At 36.2% G+C, this 24355-nt stretch overlaps 1 protein-coding gene and 1 long non-coding RNA gene across 4 annotated transcripts; one reads left to right on the forward strand and one right to left on the reverse strand.

The window, feature by feature from the left end:
- The first annotated feature begins 6274 nt into the window (after window positions 1-6274).
- Window positions 6275-8671, forward strand: LOC113331332. The gene is made up of 4 exons (XM_026578051.1): window positions 6275-6611; window positions 6705-6806; window positions 7108-7902; window positions 8412-8671. The coding sequence occupies exons 1-4, from the start codon at window positions 6275-6277 to the stop codon at window positions 8669-8671; spliced, it is 1494 nt and encodes a 497-aa protein (XP_026433836.1).
- An 8622-nt stretch (window positions 8672-17293) lies between these two features.
- Window positions 17294-21630, reverse strand: LOC113331632. 3 transcript variants are annotated; one of them, XR_003351085.1, is made up of 4 exons: window positions 21301-21630; window positions 20946-21034; window positions 18146-18197; window positions 17294-17909 (listed from the first exon to the last, which is right to left on the reverse strand). It is a non-coding gene; the product is annotated as an uncharacterized LOC113331632 (long non-coding RNA). The 3 variants fall into 3 exon arrangements; XR_003351084.1 differs by lacking the exon at window positions 21301-21630 and adding an exon at window positions 21144-21255; XR_003351083.1 differs by lacking the exon at window positions 21301-21630 and having other exon boundaries at window positions 20946-21229.
- Window positions 21631-24355: the final 2725 nt, after the last annotated feature.

The following is a 24355-nucleotide window of genomic DNA, read 5'->3' on the forward strand; positions in this document are numbered from 1 at the left end:
TTTAATCACAAAGTGTCGAAATTGTTAATGCATCCTTTGCATTAGGTAAGATTATTCCTGAAAAGGACATTGTGATGAAAATTCTCATATCATTGCCATCCAAATACGATTCTAAGAAACATGCCATCGTTGAAGGAAATAACCTTGATACTCTATCCAGAAATTGTCTGGTAGGAAATTTAAAGATTTTTTATCTTGACTTATTTAAAGAGAAAAACTTCGAATGAGTTGCAATTCCATTGCTACTTCTGATGTAAGTTCTCTGTGTCCAAAATTGATTGATTTAAAGGATGAGAATTGCTTTAACTCTACTCTTTCACTATGTGTACAACAGTTAAAGAAAACTCTTAGGAGAAGAAAAAGAAGGTCTCGTAAAAAATCTTCCTCAATCAATGAAATGGATAAGAAAGTTCAGAAAAACTACAACAATGGAACTTTTTCCTTGTGTTACAAATGTGATCATCACATTTCTGGTATCCCTGATAAGGAAATGAATGAGATAACAAAAGCATGGATGTCAACTCTTGACTACTTTCTGGAGGAAGAAGTCTGTGAAAGCTCTCTCACTTATTTTGCAGATAATCTCTCTTGTTCTTCCGAAAGCTCTGATTATTCCATGATAAACAATCAAACTTCTCCATAAGAAAAGTTCGATCGCTTGACCAAACATCTCTACTTGGTTAAGAGAAATTTTCAACTGGAAAAGGAAGTCTGGATTAAAAGGATTGAAAATCTGGAATGTCAACTGAAAACATTAAGACAAGAAAATGCGACTTCTTGCAATTCTGATGTTAAAAAGAAAGATCGATACTCTTCGGTAAGTTCTAGCAAATCAAATCAGCATATTACTCATGTAAGTTTGTCGTGCTCTAATCTCTCTCATGATGAAAAAGACATGGTTAACTTCACAGCATATCGTGAGTATACCTTGAATAAAAATCAGGATTACCCATAAACGGATTGCACAAAGGTTCTTAAAAAAACCTCTTCTAAATCATGACTTCAGAAGAAGAAAAAGAAATCTCATAACAAATCTATGTCACTTTCTAAAGAGATTTTCAGAACCATTCATAATATGAAAAAATCGATGAACAGTCTGTTCAGAAAAATAAAGGGAAGAAAAATATCTACTTCGGATTCTGACTCCACAAAGAGGAATCTGAAACAAGGTTTAGCAAATTCATTCTCCTCTCTTGTGAAACCTCCCGATCCTTCTTTAGGTGGGAGAAATTACTCTTTGTATTTTTTGAGATTGTTCTTGTTTATTTTCCCTTGGACAAGAACAATAATCTCCAAGAGGGATGTGAAAGGACTTCTGCTGACTTGTTCGTGTATAGCCAAGAACCATTTTGAACACTTGGATGTTTTTCTGATCGCTTTTAAGTTTCTGTTCGGGTTTTTGTCAAAGGGATTTTTGGGAATTTATCTCATCTCTTCTTATTTTTAAAGAAATTTATTTCCCTTAAGCAAGCATTTTATTTACCGTCTCTATCATGTCCTCTTCAAGTCTTTCCAGTAAAGAGGATGATATATGGACCGTTCTCTTTCCCTCTAAGAAAGTTGGTTTTGGTTCTTCTGATAATGAGATGTGTCAAGATAAGCGTGATTCATCCTCGGATGGAAATCCTATGATAGACTTAAATTTTGAGCAAATATGGGATAACCACAGTTCACGGACGCAAACACACATATCCCATAACAAGTTGCAATATATAAAACCATAAAGATTAATACTGCAACATCATCTCCCAAATAAACTTTAAAATTTAAATAAATAAATCTAAAAACATTGCAAGTTGAAAATCGTTGGAAATAGCTATGTGTACTCACAATAATTGATATTACAAACCCTAGTTATCCTTCTTAAAACACAAGAATAAGTTCTCATAAGAAGTTTCCTAGACAAAATAAATTTAAGCAAGAACCAAAAAACATTTCACTTACTTTGAAGACTCTTCTCATATTCCCTATAGTCATCAACTTCATCTTCGATTAAGTCAATCCTGGATTCAAGATTATCCATCTTATCTTCAAGTCTTTTGAGTGGAATTTGATTTTTGTTTTCATTTTGTATTCTATGTGTGAACTTTAAAATTTGAATAAGAGTGGTGGTTGTTGTAGTAATAGTAAATATTGTGACTAGGTTCTAAAGAACGGCTATGGACAAATATTTTCACATCCTTTTTACATATCACGGTCGCGATACATGAGTGAATTTGAATATATTAAAATGTATGAATTAAAGTTTGATTAGGGCTGAACATGGTTTCGGTTTTTCTCTGGAACCAGACCGAACCAGACCAATTAGGAAAAAACCAAACCGAACCATTTTAGAAAATGGAAAACCGATAGTGTTGGTTTTGGTTTGGTTTGACCTCTAAAACCGAACCAAAAACCATAGGAAAACCGATTAATTTTTAAACTTAGTTTCTACAGTTGATTTACAAGTGCTAGATTCTACCCATTGATTTAGAGGATAAATAGAAACCCTAAATCTAATACTCCCTCCGTCCAAAATTAATTGAGCTATTTCACTAATCAAGAGGTTATTTCTAAAATACCCTTTTAATTGATTATTGTTACTATAAGAAATATGTATAATTTGATAGGCATGTTTATACTCGTTACGTAGGTGTTTTAAAATGCTTTTCAACGGTATAAAATTTACGAAAAACCGTGGTACAGTTTAGGAGATAAATCATTTCTAAGTTTAACTAGTTATTATATATGAGGGCGTAATTGTAAAAAAAAAATACTTAAACATGGCCCCTTTCCTCCTTGCCTTAAAATTTGTGCAAACTACAAATAGCTCAATTAATCTTGGAAGGATGGAGTATTTCATTATGATACTCTCCCTCTTTCTCTTTCTCCTTCTCTCAGTCGCCTCCCTTCTCCACCCCCAACTACAGCAGCCACTGCTGCTACTCGACTTTCTTCTTCCCGTATTCCTTCTTTTTTGTTTGTCATTAACTAAATTAAGATATATTATATATCTTCTTTTGATCTCTAGATTTAGAATAAGCTTTAACTATTCTTGATATTCTTTTTATTTATTTTATGTCTGTAAATTTTTGTAAACCAATATTATTTGAAGGGAAAAAAATCAATACTATCCTGGGTATTTTTTTTTTTTTGGTTTGACATAATTACTGGTTAACCAAAAACCACTGGGAAAAACTGAAACCGGCTGGAACCATTTGGAAACCGAACCAACGGTTAATGGATTGGTTTGGTTTAGATTTTTAGAAACCGATAATACAGGTTTTGGTTTGGCTAGAAACCAAACCAAAACCGACCATGAACATCCCTAAGTTTGATGCATTTCATGAAAAGAAAAATATATGTTGTCCTCATAAAACTAAATAATTTAATAGATAATTTTTTAATTCATACATGCATGCACATATACATATAGACAAATGCTATCCCACACGACTTTGTGGGATGGCTTCCCGCAAAAGAAGCTTCTAAGACATTGGATGATGAAATAAACGGTTAGATTTGCAATCAGTTCAGGACCCACCACTTTCAATTCGGGACCCACCATTTTTCCTAAAGGGTTCAAGACGCTAGATTTGGATTTTACTTGTGGGACATAGCGATCTAACGGCTTAGAAGCCGCTTTTGCGGGAAGGCATCCCGCAAAGTCGTGCGGGATAGCACTGCTCATACATATATACATGTATCTCTAGTACGTATTTTATTCTAAGAACAATTCTAGGTTTAGCTCAGGAGAAATCCGGATATTATCACTGACAGAGACAAAAACATGGATCTCATTTCCGACATAACTAGAACAACAGATAAACATCATTTAAAAAAAATTCCGGGAAATTTCTTTGTATAAATCACGGTGTGTCTAGCACAATTGTTACCTTAATTTAATAACCATAAATTCACTAAAAATTGAGCATCCATATTGAAAAATGGAGTCGTACTGCGAGCAGAACAATCGATAACAACCAAAAAGCAACAAAGCTTTGTATAACTTAATGATGAATGGGGTTAGGCGCATACATCTTGAACATGAATAACAAAGATTCATTCTCAATACTTCTCTCTCCTCAGAAATTTTTGAAGCTTCTGAAAATGGTGATTTTTTCTTGTGAACTCAGTCTTCCGCTCGTTTTGATCCTGGTGATTGATTCATCGTAGAAGTGTGCTATTATGAACTTCTCCGTTGTCCAAGGAAGGATCTTTGATTCTTCCCCTTGGGGTCGGGATTTATTGGGTAGCAGAGTTTTTTATAGCCATTTTTAATTTCTTTTTTACTTCAAGTTTTTGTTTTTATTTTTGAACTCAGCCTCCTAATCGTATTGATATTCGGATTGATTCAGTTTAGGAGAGTGCTAATTGAACTTATTCGTCGTACAAGGACGGATCTTTGATCTTTCCCCTTGGGGCCGAGATTTATTGACTAGTGGAGTTATTGTGGACCGTTTCTTCAATCATGAAATCTTCCACCACCATTTTATTGGCTTCCAAGTCTTTTGAACTTTCTTGGATTTATAATGGCAAATCCAAACGCTTAAAGATCCTTGAAAGGTATAAGGGAGTCAGTAATTGGATTTTTATTCCACATGAAGCTGTCAGTTGGGTGCATCTTTCAACAACGGAGGATGTTTCTTTGATTTTAGTTGAAAAACGTAAGTGGTCACGCCGTTTTGATCAGGTGGTGATCCTTATGGAAATGCTATCAAATTCACATGGAGATTATCTTCGTATATCTACATATGATACTTCAAAAGATTCAAGGCAAAGATTTATTTGTATTCCAAGTGGGTCGAAAGGTGCTATCTGGAGTACATTTTGGTCATCAGTTTCTCAAATTTCATCTCCCAATTTTTCATCTTCAAACCAAATTAAGATTCCTGAAGCTAAGGATTTTCTTGTTTAACTGCTCCGGCTAAACATATTACTATGGATATGTATGATTCATACTCTTTGGGAATTGTTGTGGAAGTCTTGCATTATCATTCGGGCTGGAATAGTATTACTAATGGAATATTAAAGAAGTTTAACTGGAAAGGACATTTAGGTTTAAGAAATCTTAGTGGTAGACTAGCTTTTTTCCTTGCCAAGTCAAAAGAAGATTATATTTTATTCAATAAGGAAGTATCATTTAAAATTGGTAAATCAATGGTCATATTGCATCAATGGAAGCCAGAGGATTCTCATATCAAAATGGATTCTGGTGACAAACATTGGTTTGGAAATAAGGGAATCCTGTTTCATTTCTGGGAAACTCAGTCTTTTGCGAAAATTTGTAGCGCATGGGTATAACTAATTGAAGTTCATCCTTCCACGATGAATTTTACTAAGATCAATAGTTGTAAGGTATTGGTCCGATGCGATCTTAAACAGGTACTCGCTGTCATGGAATTTGCAGGAGTTTGGCTTAGTATAGAATGAATGCAAGATATGAAAAATACTCAGGTGCTTACTCATCCAAAGATCCGGTAAATAGTTGTGGATCTTAATTCTGGTCTTCAGCCTTTAGATGCAGATAAGTCGCAGTTTTCAGTTGAGCAAAAAAACTCCAATTTTTCTTCTTCCGAATCTGGGGCTAATTCGATTTCAAAATCCTCTAATTTACCGGCATTAAAGGATTTGAATAAGGTTTGGATAAAAGCAACAGAATCTCGTCAAAATACAGATGATTCTATTTCTGTTCACCCATGGGTTACGGTTTCAAGAGGCTCGGGTTCTGGAGATAATTCAAATCGTGTTTTGGGCTATCGTAGTATATCAGCCCAAACTACAAATCAACAGCAGTTTAATTCTCAATCGATGGGCTCTTCATCGGGTACTGCTTTGGTCAGATCTAATCGATTTTCTCCTCTGATTAATGACAATCGTACGATGGAAAATTCAACTTCTCTTCCATTATTTCAATCGACTTCTTCTCCAGCTTCTACCAGTAAAGTTTTGAGAGCTGAGGAAAGTGATAACCTAATAGAGAAAATCGATACACAAATACAGTTCAATAAACTTATGGGTTTGTCTTGTGATCATCCTAATATGAGAAATATTTGTAGAAGTATAATTGTCAAAAGGGATACAGTCGACAACAATCTAGAAATTCCGTCGGTTGCTGATGAAGATGGATTGGGATCGTTCGACACTGATGATGATGTTCCAGCGGAGGAAATTGATGAAAATCAAATAATTGGAGATGTGAATGATTTGGGGGAGACTGATTCTTTAAATTTGGATGGGTTTAATCCAATTGGAAGTTCTAGGGTTTTTGTGTGTTCTCATGGATCATAAAATTATGTATTGGAATATTAGAGGGCTAGGGCAGGAGAATAAAATAACAACAATCAGGAATGCCATATGGAAGAATAACATCACTCTTTTCTCAATTTTAGAATCAAAAAAGGAAAATGTTGATGGTAATCTGATAAGAGATCTTTGGGGAAATGTCAGATGTAACTATCTATATCAACCTTCATTTGGTGCTTCTGGAGGCATTATTATTATGTGGAAGGAGGGTGTTCTGCATATGGAAGATCATCTTATGGGTGCTTTTTCTCTGTCAATTAAGTTTAGAAATTCTTCTGATAATTTTTCTTGGTTGTTCACAGCTGTATATGCAGCTTCAGATGCAGGTGATTATGGGCAATGTTGGCAATAGTTGTCAGACATTAGAATTCTTTTTGAGGAACCATGGCTTTTGGGAGGGGATTTGAATGCTATTTTAGCACAAGCTGAAAGAAACCTTCCTGGAGGTAACATAAGCAATAGAAGATTTTTCAAGAAGTTTGTCAATAAGCATGAGCTAGTTGATTTGCCTATGACAAGAGGTAAGTTCACTTGGACTAACTCTCAATACCCTTCATTGTTAGTTAGTCTAGACAGATTCTTAATGACTACAGATTGGCAAATAAAATGTCCTTCTATTTTGCAAGTAAGACTAAAAAGGCCGGTGTCGGATCACACTCCAATTATGCCAAATTGTAATTCTGGTCTTCAGTTTAAAGCACCTTTCAGGATAGACAATTACCTTTTATTACATCCAGACTTTCTACCAAACCTGCAGATGTGGTGGAAGAATTTAGTTTTTAATGGTAGGCCTAGTTATATTTTTGCAAAAAAAATTACAAGGTCTAAAACAGCTTATAAAGATTTGGAAGAGATCTTTGGGAAACTTGCACACTCAATTGGATCAGCTTGAAGAGATGATAGATTCTTGGGATATGCAGGAAGAAGATAACAATGTTTTATCTATTCCAGATGTGGTTGCTAGAGAAGATGCAAAGTCTAAGTATGATGCAATCTCTCTTAATTTAGCTAGGAAGTGGGAACAGAGGGCTAAAGAAAATTGGGCTAAGGAAGCTGAGAAGAATTCAAGATATCTTCACCAAATAGCCTATTATAAGTTCATTTGCAATAATATCAATTGTTTGGTTATTGATGGGGATATTTCCTATGATAAATCAAAATTTGCTGAGGAAGCTGTGAGTTTTTATACTTCTATTTTTTCTGAAGAGCATGTGACAAGACCAGGTTTTGATGATTTGGAATTGCCAACAATCTCTGTTTCTGACAGTATTTCTCTGGAGAAACCCTTTACATCAGATGAAGTTAAAAATGTTATTTGGCACTTTGGTTCAAACAAAGCACCAGGGCCAGACGGATTCACAATGGAATTCTTCAAAGCAGCTTGGGAAACTATCAAAGATGACTTGATGAATGCGATTAAAGAATTTGAAAACAATATTTTTTTAGACTGGGGATTAAATTGCACTTCTTTGAAGTTGATCCATAAGGTCAATGGTGTTGTGAGCCTTCATAATTTCAGGCCAATAAGCCTAATCAGTGGTATGTACAAGATATTATCAAAGCTTGCAGCAGATAGGTTGAAGACTGTCCTTCCCTCTATCATTGTTAATTATCAAGGTGCTTTTATACATGTAGACAAATAAATGATGGGATTTTAATTGCAGCTGAAGTCATTGATTCTAGACTAAGAGCAAATAAATCTGGGATTGTTTGCAAGGTAGACTTTGAGAAGGCTTTTGATAACATAAACTAGAGTTGCTTGGATATAATAATTGAGAGATTTGGCTTTGGTTTAAATTGGAGGAAGTGGATTAGATGGTGTGTTTCAAGTGTCAGATTCTCTATTATTATAAATGGTGAAGCCACAAAAATGTTTAGAAGTCAAAAGGGAGTCAGACAGGGGGATCCTATATCCCCATTCTTGTTCATTATGGTGGTGGAAATATTGTCACATATGATTAAAAAGGCTAAGTCTTTGTGGTTGATTTCAGATTTTAGAGTTACTGAAAATGGCACTTCCATACACATTTACAATTTGCAGATGATTTTGTGGTTTTTCTAGATGACTCGGTGGAGCAAGTAAACAACTTAAAAAAATATTTTGTTTGCTTTTGAAGTAATTGCAGGGTTGAAGGTTAACTATAGAAAAAGTGCAGTGGTGGGAGTGGGAGATGAACATAATGGTGCAGAATGTGCTATAGCTTTTGGCTGTCAATTAGATACATTTCCACTGATATATCTAGGCATTCCGTTAGGCAGTAAGTTCAAGAATAAGGTAATTTTGGGAGATCATTATTCAGATATGTCAACAAAAGCTGAGCACTTGGAGAAGGAGTTATTTGACAAAAGGGAAGAGATTGATACTCATAAACAGTGTAATAGCTAGTTTGCCAATTTATTACATGAAATTGTTTGAGATACCTGCTGGAGTTGTGAAAGCGTTGGAAAAGCTTATGCGTAATTTTTTGGGAATCTTCGTCAACTAACAGAAAAAGGAGCTGGGTTGCATGGTCAAAAGCAATGGTGCCAAAAGCGAGAGGTGGTATTGGTATAAAGAAATTAAAACTTGTAAACAAGGCTTTACATTGTAAATGGATATGGAGGTATGGTGAAGAAAAGGAGGCTCTCTTGAGGCAAATAGTGCTGGAAAAATATGGTGGTAATTATTCTTCCTTTGATCCAAATGTTTCTAAAAAGTGCATGGGTATGAGTCTCTGGTCTGGAATTCTAAGATGCAGACAGTTTGTCAAAGATAACACCAATATTGTACTCAAAAATGGTAAGTGAATTAGTTTATGGTGTGATACTTGGGTAGGTCAGTTAACATTGAAAGAAAGATTTCAATTTCTATTCAAAATTTCATCTACAAAAGCTGCAACTGTAAAGGATATGATGACTGACGATGGAGCTTGGAATTTTAATTTCAAGAGAAGTCTGAATGATCAGGAAATATGGCAAGTAGCGGATATGTTACAGATTTTAGGAGATTTTGTACCCAATGCTAATGATAAGGATGGAAGAAAATAGGGTTTTGGTGGTGATTTTACTGTCGCAAATTGCTATGCAGCTCTTGATGTAGATGGTTTACTGTTTTTCCCTCATAAGCAAGTTTGGAATCCTAAAGTATCTCTAAAGGTCTCTTTCTTAGTGTGGACTCTGTGTCATGAGGGTGTACCAACTCTTAATATGCTTTACAGGGCTGAGAGAGTGCAGTCTAATCTTTCTGTTCTTTGTGGAGCAGAGCCGGAAACTCAGGAGCATTTATTCTTGCATTGTGTGGAAACTAGGAAGCTGTGGCATTATTACTTGGATAGCTTTCAGGTAAGTTGGGTCTTTTCCGATACTGTCAAAGGCAATGTGTGGGAATGGAAAAGATACAAAAACAGAACTTTTAGGTGACAACTTTGGAGTTTACTGCCATTTGCAATCTAGTAGACAATTTGGAATGAACGGAATGGAAGAAGTTACAGAAAACAGAGAAGGAATCTAGACTAGATGATTGTTTCTTCAAAATGTTCTTTGTTTAGTTGGTCTTTAAATTCAGATTTGTTTCATGGTTTCTCTTTGAGTACCTTAATTTGTAATTGGAATGTTGTAATTAACAGGTAGCTTTAGCTATCTCTTCGGTTTTGGTATCTTCATCACTTTGATGAAGCTATGCCCTTAATAAAACTTTGCCCTTTCTCAAAAAAAAATGTTATAGTTACAAATCCATTTTACAATATCTCTTGAAGGGAAATCTACGGTCATTTTCTCTTTAACAGGATGTATTTCGGGTTGTATATTGGTTCCTGCGGTGTGTTCCGCAAGAGATGTTGGGATGATCCCCCTTTCCAACCCGGTGGTTTGGTAGGGATGGGTTTAGAGTGGGGCTAACCCCAATGACCATTGGGTGACAAACCGCCAGACCCCATTTTTCCGTTTCTTCGATCAGTGAGAATTTTGTTCAGTAAAATGAAACTTTTGTTCAGTAAAAAGGTTAAAATGTTGTAGGGCCTATGGCCCATAGATGTGGGGCCCAACTAGGTAGTTAGGGTTTTACCTTGGTTGTATATAAAGCATACTATGCTATGTAATATGGTTTCCTCCCATCAATAGAATCTCTCTTGCAGTTTCTCATATCCTTGATTTTCTCTCAATTTTTCCCTCGAACACGTTATCAGTCAAGAGCTCTACCTTGTTGATTTTTTTTCTTCAATCATCCGTTCATGGTGCCATCTCGGAAGTCTGGATCTTACTACGTTCAATTCTTTAATTATTTTTCTTAATCGATCAGACATCAAGCTATCAGAACACGTTTTTGGGATCTTAGTCGGTATTTCTCTTCTTTATTTTATTTCATTTTTTTATCTTCCAAAGACGTTGAAAATGTATGATACTCTAAATTCCAAATCTTTACTCTCCATTGATTCACGATATAATTTGTCTGATTGCACGCCTTATAATGCTATATGCTATATTTATTGCACATGTAATGTTTGTATATATGTGTTGATGATGATGATCTCTTCTGTCCTTTGTTTTTCTCTCGTCAACCAATGTGCCATGAGGATTAACCTACTTTTGGTAAATGATGTAAATTTTTTATCATTCATATTTAATTGATGATTGATATGTTAATTTTTCCGATTATCACATTATGAAATGAAATTCATTGCAATCTGTTATATGTCATGATTGATGGAGGGATTATATTTTAGTTTATAATTTATTCTTATTCGTATCATAAGATTAAAATAATATATTCATATGTTTGGTTGGGCGTGAAACTTATTGGATTCTGATCACAATTTCAATTTTGTGTTGTCCGTCGGTTGGTTATTTCCGGCGTTGTAATCCTCTGAAAAGAGGTGAAGGAAAAGTCCCGATCGGGCGAAACAGGAGAAGGAAAAGCCAACCCGATCCAGCTCAGGCGAACTCGGTTCGGTCCAGGCTAACCAGGTCTGACCCAACCAAAGATGGTCCGATCCATCCCTACCCGGTCTGTCCCAGCCTAACCCGACCCGTCCCGGCTCAACCCGGTCCAATCTGTCCTGTTCCGGACCGACCTGTCCTATTCTGTTTCGGACCAACCTGTCCTATCTTATTCCGGACCGTTTCAGCTGTGTTCCCTTTTCCTGTTCTGGTTTTTGGATGTGCGCGACTAAGCCCGTTATGGATTTGTGTATATACTGTGGGAACCAAATTTTGAGGTATGTAACTATAACGCCAGTTTTTATATGCTAGGCGTATTTACTCACTAGGCTTATTTATTTGTTTTTAGAATATGCCTAGTTTTGTTTATTTTTGTCTTAAAATAAGTTATCAGCATATAAAAAATCAATTTAAATTATTTTTATTGATCTCAATCATTAAGAATTTCGGCCTTAATGTTGTTTGTTCTCTTGAATATGATGTTGGCTATAGTTGAGTGATGTTTATTTTTTGTTCAATTGGTTGCACCAACTCAATTCCAATGTATTCATTTGGGGCTTAGAAGGACTTGAGCACCACTATTGGATACTTGATATTTTCCCAAAAAAAAATTGAATGTTCCGTGGAATGTATCCACTTGCTCGACTAATAATCTTTCAGTAGTTTCAAAACATACGTTCAAATAAAATCACATGTATTCCAATTTTTGTGGAAGAACTCACAAAAGATGATATGAGTCATAAAATTTTCATTTCTCTACTTCATCCATAATACTAACGAACCGGTATATGTTGAAGTATGACAACAAGAGAATTATCTTTAATAATATATTCAATCTAAAGTAAGTGGTTGACATGTGTAGTGAGATTCTCTTGGCCTATTGATATAAAGAAATTTCTCAAATTAAGATAAATGTGGCAAAACTGAAAATGGAAAGAACCCCAAAGTAATGAGGGTTAGACGTACCGACTCATATAAAGCATGTGAAATGGGACATAATATTTATGAGACAGAAATATTTTTTTTCCCAGGAGTAATGAAACCAAAGTATAGGTATCAATTGAACATGGGATCATCTAAAATGAAATTCTAGCTCCCATCATAATAAAAGAGTTGGAAATGCACCTGGTCATACGTGTTGGTATATACAATGTAATGTGTATGTGTATCATAGTAACAACCAATTTTCACATCAACTTTAATGGCAACAAGAAATTTTCCTGGCCAATTCCCTATCTTATCGAGCGCGACCCTGCTCATTTATTTTTTCAAGATAGAACAAAGACGTCGCAAAATCTCTAGATGTACCAAGAGATAATCACACCTTGTTAGATTTCCAAGTAAACCGTGCAAATGGATATCATGTGGAACATCAAAATGATGAGAATGTAACTGATTGCATCTTTTATAGTCTCTAATATATTTGGAAGGAAATATATTTTAGAGAAACTAATGAGTCAATCTAGTGCAATGTAATTCACTATAATATTTGTATTATTGAATCCATATTGACTCCGACGATGGAATGTTGGATACTGAATCATACAGGCTTTGGGCATAACCATGAAGAAACATTGGTCATGACATGATGATTGTTTTGAAAGAACTCGTACAAATATCACTTTATTTGAGTGGAAAAAAATGGGAAAAAGATTGACAGAATGCAAAGTGACGGCATATCTCTCAATAAGTGTTTTCTAAATTACTAAATGCACAACCCCCTTTCCCATTATGCTTTTAGGTAAGAAAGCATATCACTCATTTTTACAAAGTCTTCAGTAAAACAGGATCGAGACCATCCTAAGATGTAAATGGTAAAATTTCCATATTACAAAGAAAACAAGGTGAAATTTAGAAAAATATTCATGCAGAATGCGGACCATTAAAGTGACTGATGGATCTGGTGAATGTTTTGACCTTTTGGACTAGTTATAGTTCCCAAGAAATTTGCGTTTGAAAACTTCTAGCACATATTACACAATGCAAAATGCAAAGGCTAACCACCCTTGTTAATGCTAGAGAATTTACATCAAAAGGACTTGATGAATATTGCATGTTTAATAGGATCAATATAGAGCATCTTATACCCAATGGTCTCGCAGAGGCTACCATCAAAGGTTACAGATGGTGTCTAAGGAATAGGTTATGCCTACCAACCTACCTTTTATTGCTTTGGGGATATGCAATATTACGCGCATTTTTACTTAATTCGTTTTGGAACCCAATATTAGTCAACCTTTTCTGCGTACCAGTTGGTAACTGAATTTAAGCCTGACATTTGTGTTCTTACGCATTTTTGGTTGCACTATATATGTGCCATTACGAGTCCACATCGTACTATGATGGGTCACGAAAATGATTAAGTAATTTTGTTGGATATTCACTCTCAACAATTATCCGCATTTTAAAACCTTTGGCAGGGGGTCTTTTACTGCTAGATTTGCAGGTTATCACTTTAATGAGACAGTCTTCCCGTCGTTAGGGGAAGATAAGAAAAAGTATTTCCTAAGGGAACGACATGAATTTTCGTGGTGTGTTCCCACTGTGTCTCATATTGATTATTGTACTCCACAAATGTAAATGTGAAGTGACAAAGAATAATCAATATTCAGAATGTACACTGATGTCGCTAAAGTGACAAGATCACACATACCAGTTGCAAATATTCCTGCAAGGTTATAAATCCTTAGTATGGGGTACATCATAGACTAAGGTGTTGCAACTACACTTAGTGGAAGTGTAGTTGAGGCCGTGGTTCCATAAAGGAATATGGAGAGACCACCAGGTTCAATCAATGCTCACCTAGAAAGGAAGTAAATGAGTAAGGCACAACCTAATTTATATCATTAATAAAATCATCTCATTTGATTGTCTCTGACAATGTCCATGAATCAATACTGGAAGACGCTCCGAAGTTTTAAATGATTCTAGAGAACAATGAAATCCTGACGGATTATGAGAATGCACATGAGTCAATGGAAGGATCATGCGTGCACGGTGATGATATAATCCATAAATAGTTGTTCCAGAAGTAGAGCACAATGAGATCGAACCATGCTTTATTTTGATTAATTTCAAATAAATAGCATATTTGACCTATACAATCCAGGTAGAACTTGTTTCTTTGACAAATATACAGGTATTTGGTGTGGTAATGCTAACCAACCAAGTGTAAAGCCTATTGGACATACATAATTAATTTGTCATAAAGCATAGTGAGACTAAAGTAGTCTTAAAGTACAAAGACTCGCCTTGTGGCGCGAGGTTTCTGCAAAGCCCTGGAATTGTTCTCTTGTAATGAACGTTATAGAGTTCCGCTACTTAGTTAGCTTGGTAATTTCAAAAGGACTTTAAATGCACCATATGTATGTGGCTGTTACGTATCTCTGAAAGAATCAAGAGATAGAAGATATTTACAAAAGTACTTGATATACTTTTGTTTCCCAAATCAAATGACTCTAAACCACAGAGTTTACAGTTAGATAGAACGCTCACTTATAGATTCAAGCAATCATGCGGATGTGGTATACCCGTCTAAGTGACTATTTGATTTGGAGGGGATAGACAAGTAAGTTATTTTCATTGTGTATTCACAAGAAAGTTATTGATTTGGAATTGTAGTTATTTATGTCGATGGTACAAACATGATGGGTACTCTTGATGTAATAAGGGACCTTAAAATCTATTTGATATCCGAATTTGAGATGAAAAGTCTAGGAAAAGCTCGAACGAATACTGAGCTTGTGGTATACTATTCCACCAGTTTGCATTAGTCTAAAGCTGTCAGGCAATTTAACAAGGTCGTGCATGCTTCTAGCACTCCCCATGATTAGTCGAGTTTCAAATGTACATAAATGACTAATTCGTCTAAAGGAAGATGACGAAGTTGGGTCGGGAGATGAAATTTCCTTATCTAAGTATAATAGACGCATTATTGTACTTAGCATAATATACTCGACCAAATGTTACATCCTCAATGAACTTGTTAGCTAGATATATCTTAGCGCGAACGCAAGGTCATTGGAATGGTATAGTTAATGTAATCATATACTTAATAGTAACCATTGACATGAGTTTGCTTTATCCCTGCAAAGATATAAAAAAAAGGAATGTTAAAGGAACTGCAATCCAAAGATTGTTGATTATGAAGGAACAATAATATCTTCTCCAACGAAAGCAATCAGGGGGAGATATGGTAGACTATTTTCTAAGTCATTACCGATATTCAGTTTCGAAAAATACATGACTAAAGGGACTGTCTGGAACAACTCTGAAAGTAATTATGGGGAGATGCCGACATTAGGGGGAGGATCCAAGGATATGATGTCGACATAATTTACTTCGAAATTGAAGCTGTGTTGTACTCTTTTTTCCTTCGATCGAGAATATTTTTTCCCAATGGGTTTTGTTACTCGACAAGGTTTTTAGCGAGACAATACTAAAAGCATCAGGTATGTTAAACGTTGAAGACATAAAGATCGCGTTGATATTATTGAAATATCTGAATCAAAGAAATGAAACACGATAGTCCGTTATGCAACGTAACTTCCAGAATCAACAACATGGTTCCATAAACATCCAAGTCACTAAAGTAAAGTGTGATAAACTCCGTTTGACTGCATTAGACTAATGAAGATTGTCTGACATCAGGGGGAGCATCTAATGGTGTGTTGAACTCTTTTCCTTCACCGAGGTTACTTTTTCCTACATGGTTTTGTTACTCGGCAAGGTTTTTAATGAGACAACAACGAACACCGGGAATATAATTTCCCAACTAAGGCTATTGTACGTCTTTTCCAAGGATTTTCTTCCTTAGGAGTTGTGAAGAAACTAGTCAACTCCAACAGAGCAAAGTGATCATCTGCAACTGATCACCTTTACTTGCATCTGTTACGTTGTACTCTTATCCCTTCGTCAAGATTTTATCCCACTGGGTTTTCCTTGTCAAGGTTTTAATGAAGCAACATATTCGAGTCCAACTACATTCTAAGTTTGCTTAATATTGTACTCTTTTTCTTTAGTTCAGGTTTTGTCCCTCTGGGTTTCCCTGACGAAGTTTTAACGAGGCAATTAACTTAGACTCATCGATATGTGAAGATGGTATTGCATGTGATGAACTACATGTAAAGTAAGAGACAACATGTGAAGTACTACATGTGAAGAGTTGTACCAAGGTTTTATCCCACTAGGTTTTTTCCTTGTCAAAGTTTTAATGAGGCAATTGATTTCGGCACAAGTCATTAAGGAGAGGACGACATTTGAAGAATTACATTTGAAACACTATATATGAAGCACTACGTATGAAATTCCAATGGACCGCACAAGGGGAGTGTTGTAGGGCCTATGGCCCATTGATGTGCGACCCAACTAGGTAGTTAGGGTTTTCCCTTGGTTGTATATAAAGCATACTCTGCTATGTAATATGGTTGCTGCCTATCAATAGAATCTCTGTTACCGTTTCTCGTATCATTGATTTTCTCTATGTTTTTCCCTCTAACATAAAATACGAAACTTCTAATCAGTAGAAAAAATTTAAAAAATATATTGGACTCAGTCTCACGTCTCCAAACATATAATTGTAAATCGTCATTTATTTATAATATGGTCTTCGAGCATCTTTGTCTCTTTGTTTCTTGCCAAATGCCAACCAATAACGAGATGAAACGTCTCATACGTCAGTAGAAATCTTCGGTGATGGCTGGTCGCGTTTTTTTCTTTCTTGTTGATCTCTGGGTCACATAATCTTTAGTTAATCATTGAAACATCTATGTTCTTCTCCATAGTTGTCAGAAAGACGTGCTTAAGTTGCACAAACAAGTACTTTTAATGCCGCAAAGAAGGATTTTTTCCCTTTATTCTACCACAATGAACATTTTTTTTCCCTTTAATAGCTTATTACAGTGGCCACTAGACTACTTTTTAGCGAATCCCGACCTTCGCAGTTGGAAGGGAGCATGAGAACTATCAAGTGGTGTGATGGTTTTCCCAAAAAAGAACGATTAACAATGCATATTATTGGCAATTTTTCAAAAGAAAATAAAAATTGGTTTTAAATACTTTAACATGATAAAAATCAAAATCAAGTATCCTAGGCTCCTGAGTCCCGAGTGAGGTTGAGACAACTATGAAGAACATATTAATGTGTAGTGTTTGAACATAACAAAGATAGTATATCCTAATATTCCCTGGTGATATATATGAAAATTCAAAAGAGGATCAAATATGTTGGAAAATAACTAATTGTTAAAAATCTATATATGCTTTTGACTCATAGCCTAATTAGTAATTCGCACGAACCAGTTAATAGTGCAGAAGTTCGGTGTCCGAACAATGCGCAGTTTCACTCGTACAGCTACCAAACCAACTGATTGAGCCTTCCTCTGATCGGGTTAACTCAAAAATGAAGAGAGTTCGCATCGAATAAGCCAATTGAGACTATCGTCTGTTTACATCAAATCAAGATTAGATGGAGAAAGAGAACTTCACGTCTCCAGTTAAGGTGGTCGTGTGCCTAGTCTTCTCTTAAGCTCGAAATAAGTTGATCTTTCATTGTCAGAGTTGATACCTTGCAGCTGTATCTTTCATTGTGAGACTGGTAAGTAGTAGCAATCTTTAATGCTTCTGGCATGACATGATTACAAACACTGGCATCCTTAATTAATTTTACACCCCCTCTTCAAACCAATGGTTGAAGCGCACTCATATTATATCTATTTGAAACAGAACAAGAAACCATAGTTGAATTAGAAACCTGAATTTACTACTAGTGATCAGTATCAAATCTGAAACTTCTCAATAATGTGGTTGCATCAGTGTATCAGTGTCATACATAAAACTACTCATAGCAGCATCCTTATGAGGGTTCTGACCATCTTAAAAAAGATAAAGAATCAACTGCAAAAGTGAAATAAAGAAGTTCCAATTCATTGTGAAGAGTATTACTCACTTCATTAGGAAAAAGTCCACCAAAACCAGAATGCGTCATTACCACCGGGAACCTGAGAAGAAGTTCATAGTAATTTGTTCAGCAAAATGTCTAGTGAATGGGGTCAAACCCTAAATCCCCCAAACACCTAAAATTCCAAAAATAGACTCAAAAATAAAAGTCAAGATCAGCTTTTGATGTTTTGGGTTTTCTACTTGGCATCAAATAATGTGAAATTCAGCGAATTTTGAAATAATCACCACAGTAATTCATGAAGAAGAAAGAAAAAAGAAACTTAAGGTTCTTAAAATTGGTGGTAGGGTGGTGCGTCAAAGTTTGTAACTGAGTTTTGGAAATGAAGATGCTCAAACTTGGAAAAAATGGTGTAATGTCGTTGAGGTGTTACAAAGCGTAACATGATGCATTATATGCTTCGTCCATCACACAGCATAAGCTGGAGCCCTGATAAAACGAAAATTTAGCACCTCGCTTAATGATGAAGTATTACATTATGCACCTACCGAAATTTTCAAATTTGATTTCTAACGCGTTAGTTTTCTGCTGGCTGCACCTAAGGTCCTAAACTAGCAATATTTGGTGGCGACCATGCAACAAAAGAGATTTAAAAGAATCTCCTCTTTTGCCGCATTATCATATTGCCACCGGTTGACTTCATTTGATGCAATGTCAAGATATCCACTGCTTAATTCCCGGTGTTGTTGTATTTACCACTAAATCTGTATTCAGTTCACCATATGGCAATTCAAACAATCTTGGAGCAAACTTCTGGCTTAGGGCATCTCTGTTTCATTTTCAACTCCTCAGTCTTTCCTCGAGACTGAAAAACATGGAGCAAAACTTCTAACTGAAACAAGAATGGTTCGCTCTTATCACGCAGACCAGCCGTACACATTTGGATCTTTATACAGGGAAAACTCTCAACGATAAGTTTGGCCCTCCAGAAGCATTCTTTGCCTCCGGTAACTAAGGGATGAATCATGGAACTAATAACTAACAAGGTTATATACTATGACCAGTTGTTAGGAATGGCCGCTTTATCTAGGTCTAATCTGATTTCTAAATCTGAAAGGCTGTAAGCATCCTGGCGTATTAAATATATGAATAGTTCATGCTGCTTATATTCTACATAATTTGAAAGTCCAATATCTTTCCCAGATATGCACCTTTCAGGTCGAACAAAACCTTTCAGGTAAACTCCCACAATGCAACATTATCTGATAAAATTTCAAAAACTTCACATTCTAAATCTCACTGATTGACTTAGTATCTAATGTGCAATCCTCCACCAAATTCCATCAGCCAATTTGTCAATCAATGAATATAGCCTCGTTGGTCTTGGTGGTACAGAATTTCACTTCTAATCATGGGTTCAAGGCTTGGCACAGGACATGATCAAACAAAAAATAGCTAAAATGCAAATATAATATCACTCCTTCAATAATTCGTCCAAACATCTAAACTAGTCAGATGTTTGTTATATTTCATAACTGCAACTGACATTCGAAGAAGACGACAACAACAACCATTTGAAATCATGTATTTTCACATGACTAGATGTTATTCACTCTTATCTAACTGGGGTTAATCGAAATTTCCTAGCTACCTAGCTAACTGAAGTAACAGTCCACACAACTAATTAATAAGTATCAAAAAATTTATTAATCATCTCGAAAGAGATCATTTTACTGGTCTGCGGGTGCTTCCATTTGTGTAAATCCCAGATATGGGAAGTCTGTGTAAGCGGCAGCTTTTACTAAAGCTGTCAAACCCCTCCCCCTGTGGCCCAGTCGCACTTGGGATATGCCAAATGCAACTTCTCCAGGAAATGCACGGACTAATCTAGATTGTGGCTCAGAGTATGATGGTCACCACATAACCCCTCTAAATCATTCAACAAAATAGGAAGGTTTGCTTTCATTATAAACCCAATAGAGCTGCTAAACTGACATTACTTGAAAACACACCACACGAACCCAGGGTATTATGAAATCAGATCGAAAATGAGAATAGGAGAAGCTTCTAATTCATCTAGTAGGTGTGTTCAAAATCATGTGCACAAATTTGTATCGTTTAAACAAATATGGCATTTCCAAATGAAAATAGAACAAAGCACTGAGAATGGAGAACAACCAAATCATGGTCGAGCTAACGTATAAGGTAATTAGATGGGTATGAGAAAGTTATAATTTCAGTTCAGAATGCTGGATTCCAAAAGTAGTCTTTAGATCCAGCTTCTTGAATTGAAATTTCACCTTCTTATATCACCTTCTACACTAGCTCTTGACCTTAATAAGCAACCAAGAGGCACGTAGAACTGATTGGACTTATTTCATTCTCCACGAGATTAAGGAATATCTAACCAGTAAAAGGCAAGGCAATTGACAACGCACTGTGCGCATCTGCTTTGTGTTCCTGGGATACACAAGGTTTTATCCGTATAACTTCGATATACGGTCTGGCCGACTGCCTTTCAAACACAATATCCTTTTCATCTTCAAAGAAGACGTATGTGCTGTGACATGACTAAGAACAAAACTACTACAGGGGCTTCTGTGATCCTGAAATAGAGGAAAGATTTGGACTAACATACTAACTCACATGAGTACTCATAGATAACTCGCTCACAAGTATGCATGACTATGTCAAGTATAAGATTGTAACCTATGCCATACACTTAGGCGATTAATTACCAGTGAATTCGGATCGATCACTCTTTCAAATAGAAAGCTTAATTCATTGCATGGATTTTTCTTATTTCCAATTCAAATTAGGAAATTCGGAATTGGAATTGAAAACATACCTTACAAAACTTGTTGCGGTTTTGGTCGAAGCTCCTTGAGCGGTAGGCATCAGTTCCCAAGCTTATGAAGATTGACTGGCGGTTTTAATCTGCAAAAGAAACACACAAATTCCTATCAAACAACACAGTGAAAGTTTTTCTTTCTTCTTTATTACTAGTACTAGATATTAAGGTATGTCAATACAAAGTCTGCATTACTATTTGTTTGAGATTTTTCATCAACACAGAAAATGACAAACGAATTCGTTATCTGAGTCTGTAGATTAACTTCTTGTGTTTGCATTCTCCGCTCCATTTCATTTCTGCTTAGGGACATCAAAAACACTAACACTAATACGAAAGTAGAAGATTTCACCTCTCAAATTAGCCCAACATGATGTTGATATCCTCTACGTAACGGTAGGGTATAACCCATATTTACGGGTTTGGAATCCCTAAACCGTATACCGGGAAAGTTACGGGTCATACTCATATCCTAGTTATATATATACGGGGTGACATCAGACATAGGGTTAGGGCTCTTTTAGGTGTGTGAGACGAGAGATCGGGGAATGAGAGCAATTTGGAAGAACATCATCTCTCCTAAAATTCGCTTCATTGAAGGAGGATTTCTACGAAGGATTCCTCCTCCTTGTCACCTTGGTGATGGGTTAGAATCAGATGTCAAAAGTAATAACAACCAAGAGAAGATGGTGGTAAAATTGAAAGAGGGAAAACTTTGGGGGACAATGAATCCGGAGATGGAGTGGAGGTATGCGGACATAGATATGGTGTGCAGGGATCGGTGGAGCTTCGAGTTCTGGAAAACAGCTGCTGCTACTCCGTTATCGGCGTGGACCGATTTGGTCGAATCTGAGTTGGATCAATGGTTGGAAAAGAATGAAAAAAGAGCAGCGCAGAGACTTAGAAGCAAGATGGACATATCTGCGAGATTTACTAAATGTTGTAGGAATGGACACTCGCAATCATCCACAATTACTATCTATGCAGTATACACGTCGCGGTGTGGAATTCAAAATTGCTTCACCTGAAACAGGATTAACAAGTATCAACAACATAAGATTACCCAGGTGGTACTATTCACTATACATTACCGTGGCAAACCGTGAATGGCTTGGTATGTATTAGCACCCGAACACATTTCTTATTTATAATCCTATCACTAGAGAAAGGTCTGCCTGGATTGAAACTACTGTGGTTGGCGAAAAAAAAAAATAAAAAGAAGAATAGACGCGTGGTCGACTCCATGAGCTCGGATTTTGTCCAAAAAGCCATCAACATAAAGTCATCTGCATATCAAGTGGTATATATAAAAAATTTGATGCACCTGAGTACCGGAATGAAAAGGATCAGCAAGTTGGAGCAGAAGACCAAATTGTCGAAATCTTGACGGTTGGTGAAAATACATGGAGAAGAATTGATGCAGTCCCACCCTATTGCGTAGGAAGTGATAGTGGTGAGGATGTGGAAAGGCCTTGTTATGTAAATGGTTCTATGTATTGGCGATTCCGGTATGCTAAAAACGGAGGTGAAGTAGTCATGGGTTTCGATTTTGAGACTGAAAAATTCAGAGTTATTCCTATCCCCAAAGCTGTAGTTGAAGAAATCAGATACCGTCTTGAATTCGAAATTGCATTGTTCAGAGTTAATCGAATCCCGGAAGCTGTCGTTGAGAAAACTAAATTCAGACAACCTATTCAATTGACAGAAGTGGATGGATGTCTGGCTGTGTAGTAGAACATGATGAAACGGAAGGTGACATTTCCCTATGGGTACTTATTGAAGATACAGATGGTAGTGTCGAGTGGGTTGAAGAGAAGTTCGATATACCTCATGAAGCGACGTGGAACTACAAAGGAGATGCATCCATTCAAGTTCTTAGAGGAACAAATTTAATCTTCGTGCAACCGGAAAACTCGAATTGTTTTTATTATTGCAACCGAGACACAAAGGAGTTTGTCAGGTTTCCAGTACCGCCTGATCGTGAGGAAGAAAATTTCGAAAGGATAATGCAATTGTAACCAAGAGCCTCTCATCGAAACAAGGTTCGGGCTCTTCTGCCCTCCTGGTCCGGTCGCTGTGGCGGGACGCTGCTGCATGCTGGGACCGGGGAACTCTTTGATTTCTGGCACACCCAGTTCAGTGGGGCTCAGTTTGCTGTGGCGGGGCCTCTGCTGCACATTGGATAAGATGGGAATTGTTGATTGCTGGCCCCTGTTCGCTGCTGTCCGTTCACTGTGGCTGCTGTCCTTTATTTTTTTTTGGAAGCATTACAATTATTTGATGGTATTAATTATTGAACAAACCCCCTGGGTCGATTCTACAAATTTCATCAGACAATTCTATAAAAAAAACAAAATTAATCTTAAAAACCCAAGGTGACCAAACTTGTGCTATAAAAACCCCACTCAAATGTTGGGATCCATTAAAACTCCATCGTAAATAAATTGAGAACAAAAACCCAATTTTAAAAAAACTGATACAAAAACCCCAAATTTTAATATTGGTTTCATCAAATTTTATTTTGGTTTTTGTGTACTTTTGTTTTTTTTGGGGTTTTTGTGTTACTTTTGTTTTCATGGGTTTTTTGTGGATGGATAGAGTGACACCTTAGGGGTTATAACTCGCAGACCGAAAAAAAAAAATGATTACACACCTGACACCTATGGAGGATCAAAATTTTGTTGAAAGAAAAACAAAGTTTATTGGCAGACAAATGCACATAGAAGCAACTTGATAGTTTGGAGATCACCTAGTCTTCTTCAGTGTATAAGCAACTTCATCAATCTGCAGAGCTGGGTTTCTCCAGGTTAAACAACTTTTATCTCCTTCACGTACGATTATCTCAATTTTGCAACTATCACTTGTGGCAAGTTTCGGAAACCCAGAGATCAATACACCTTTCAGAGAATCATAACCCTAACGTTTGATAAACACTGAAGCTATTCTGCATTACCGACCACAAAAATTACCGCTCACTTGCATATCGTTGTCACTCTCATATTACAGCAGACACTATAATTTTTCATATGAAATTACCATTTTGTAAATCAAGGGATGAGCAATTTGTAATTATTGCAGAAGAAAGGAAATGGAATAAAATTAGAACTGTGAGAGTGATAGATGAAGTAATGAGTTTAACAGAAATCAAGCAATCTCAGGTACCAGATGCTTACTTCATATTCTGCTGCAGAGATTCCAAACGCGCAGTCATCAACACAATGTGCTGTACGCTTTTCCATACCAAGGACTATCGAGAAACGCAACCCCACCATTTGAAACATAAGGTTGCACCAAGAAGAAAGGATGAGCAATTTGAATTATACAGAAGAAAGAAATGGTAATAAATCAGAACTATGAGAGTGATAGATGATGTGATAATCGAGTTTAACAGATTAATCAAGCAATCT

The sequence above is a fragment of the Papaver somniferum genome, unplaced genomic scaffold, assembly GCF_003573695.1.
Source record: "Papaver somniferum cultivar HN1 unplaced genomic scaffold, ASM357369v1 unplaced-scaffold_125, whole genome shotgun sequence".
In the NCBI taxonomy this organism is placed as follows: Eukaryota; Viridiplantae; Streptophyta; class Magnoliopsida; order Ranunculales; family Papaveraceae; genus Papaver; species Papaver somniferum.

Excerpts from the sequence above, each read along its gene's own strand:
- LOC113331332 (XM_026578051.1), top strand. The coding sequence starts at position 6,275 with ATGTATTGGAATATTAGAGGGCTAGGGCAGGAGAATAAAATAACAACA. Across the intron at positions 6,612-6,704 it reads ATATGCAGCTTCAGATGCAG|CACAAGCTGAAAGAAACCTT; the intron begins GTGATTATGGGC and ends ATGCTATTTTAG. Across the intron at positions 7,903-8,411 it reads TATCATTGTTAATTATCAAG|GGTTGAAGGTTAACTATAGA; the intron begins GTGCTTTTATAC and ends AAGTAATTGCAG.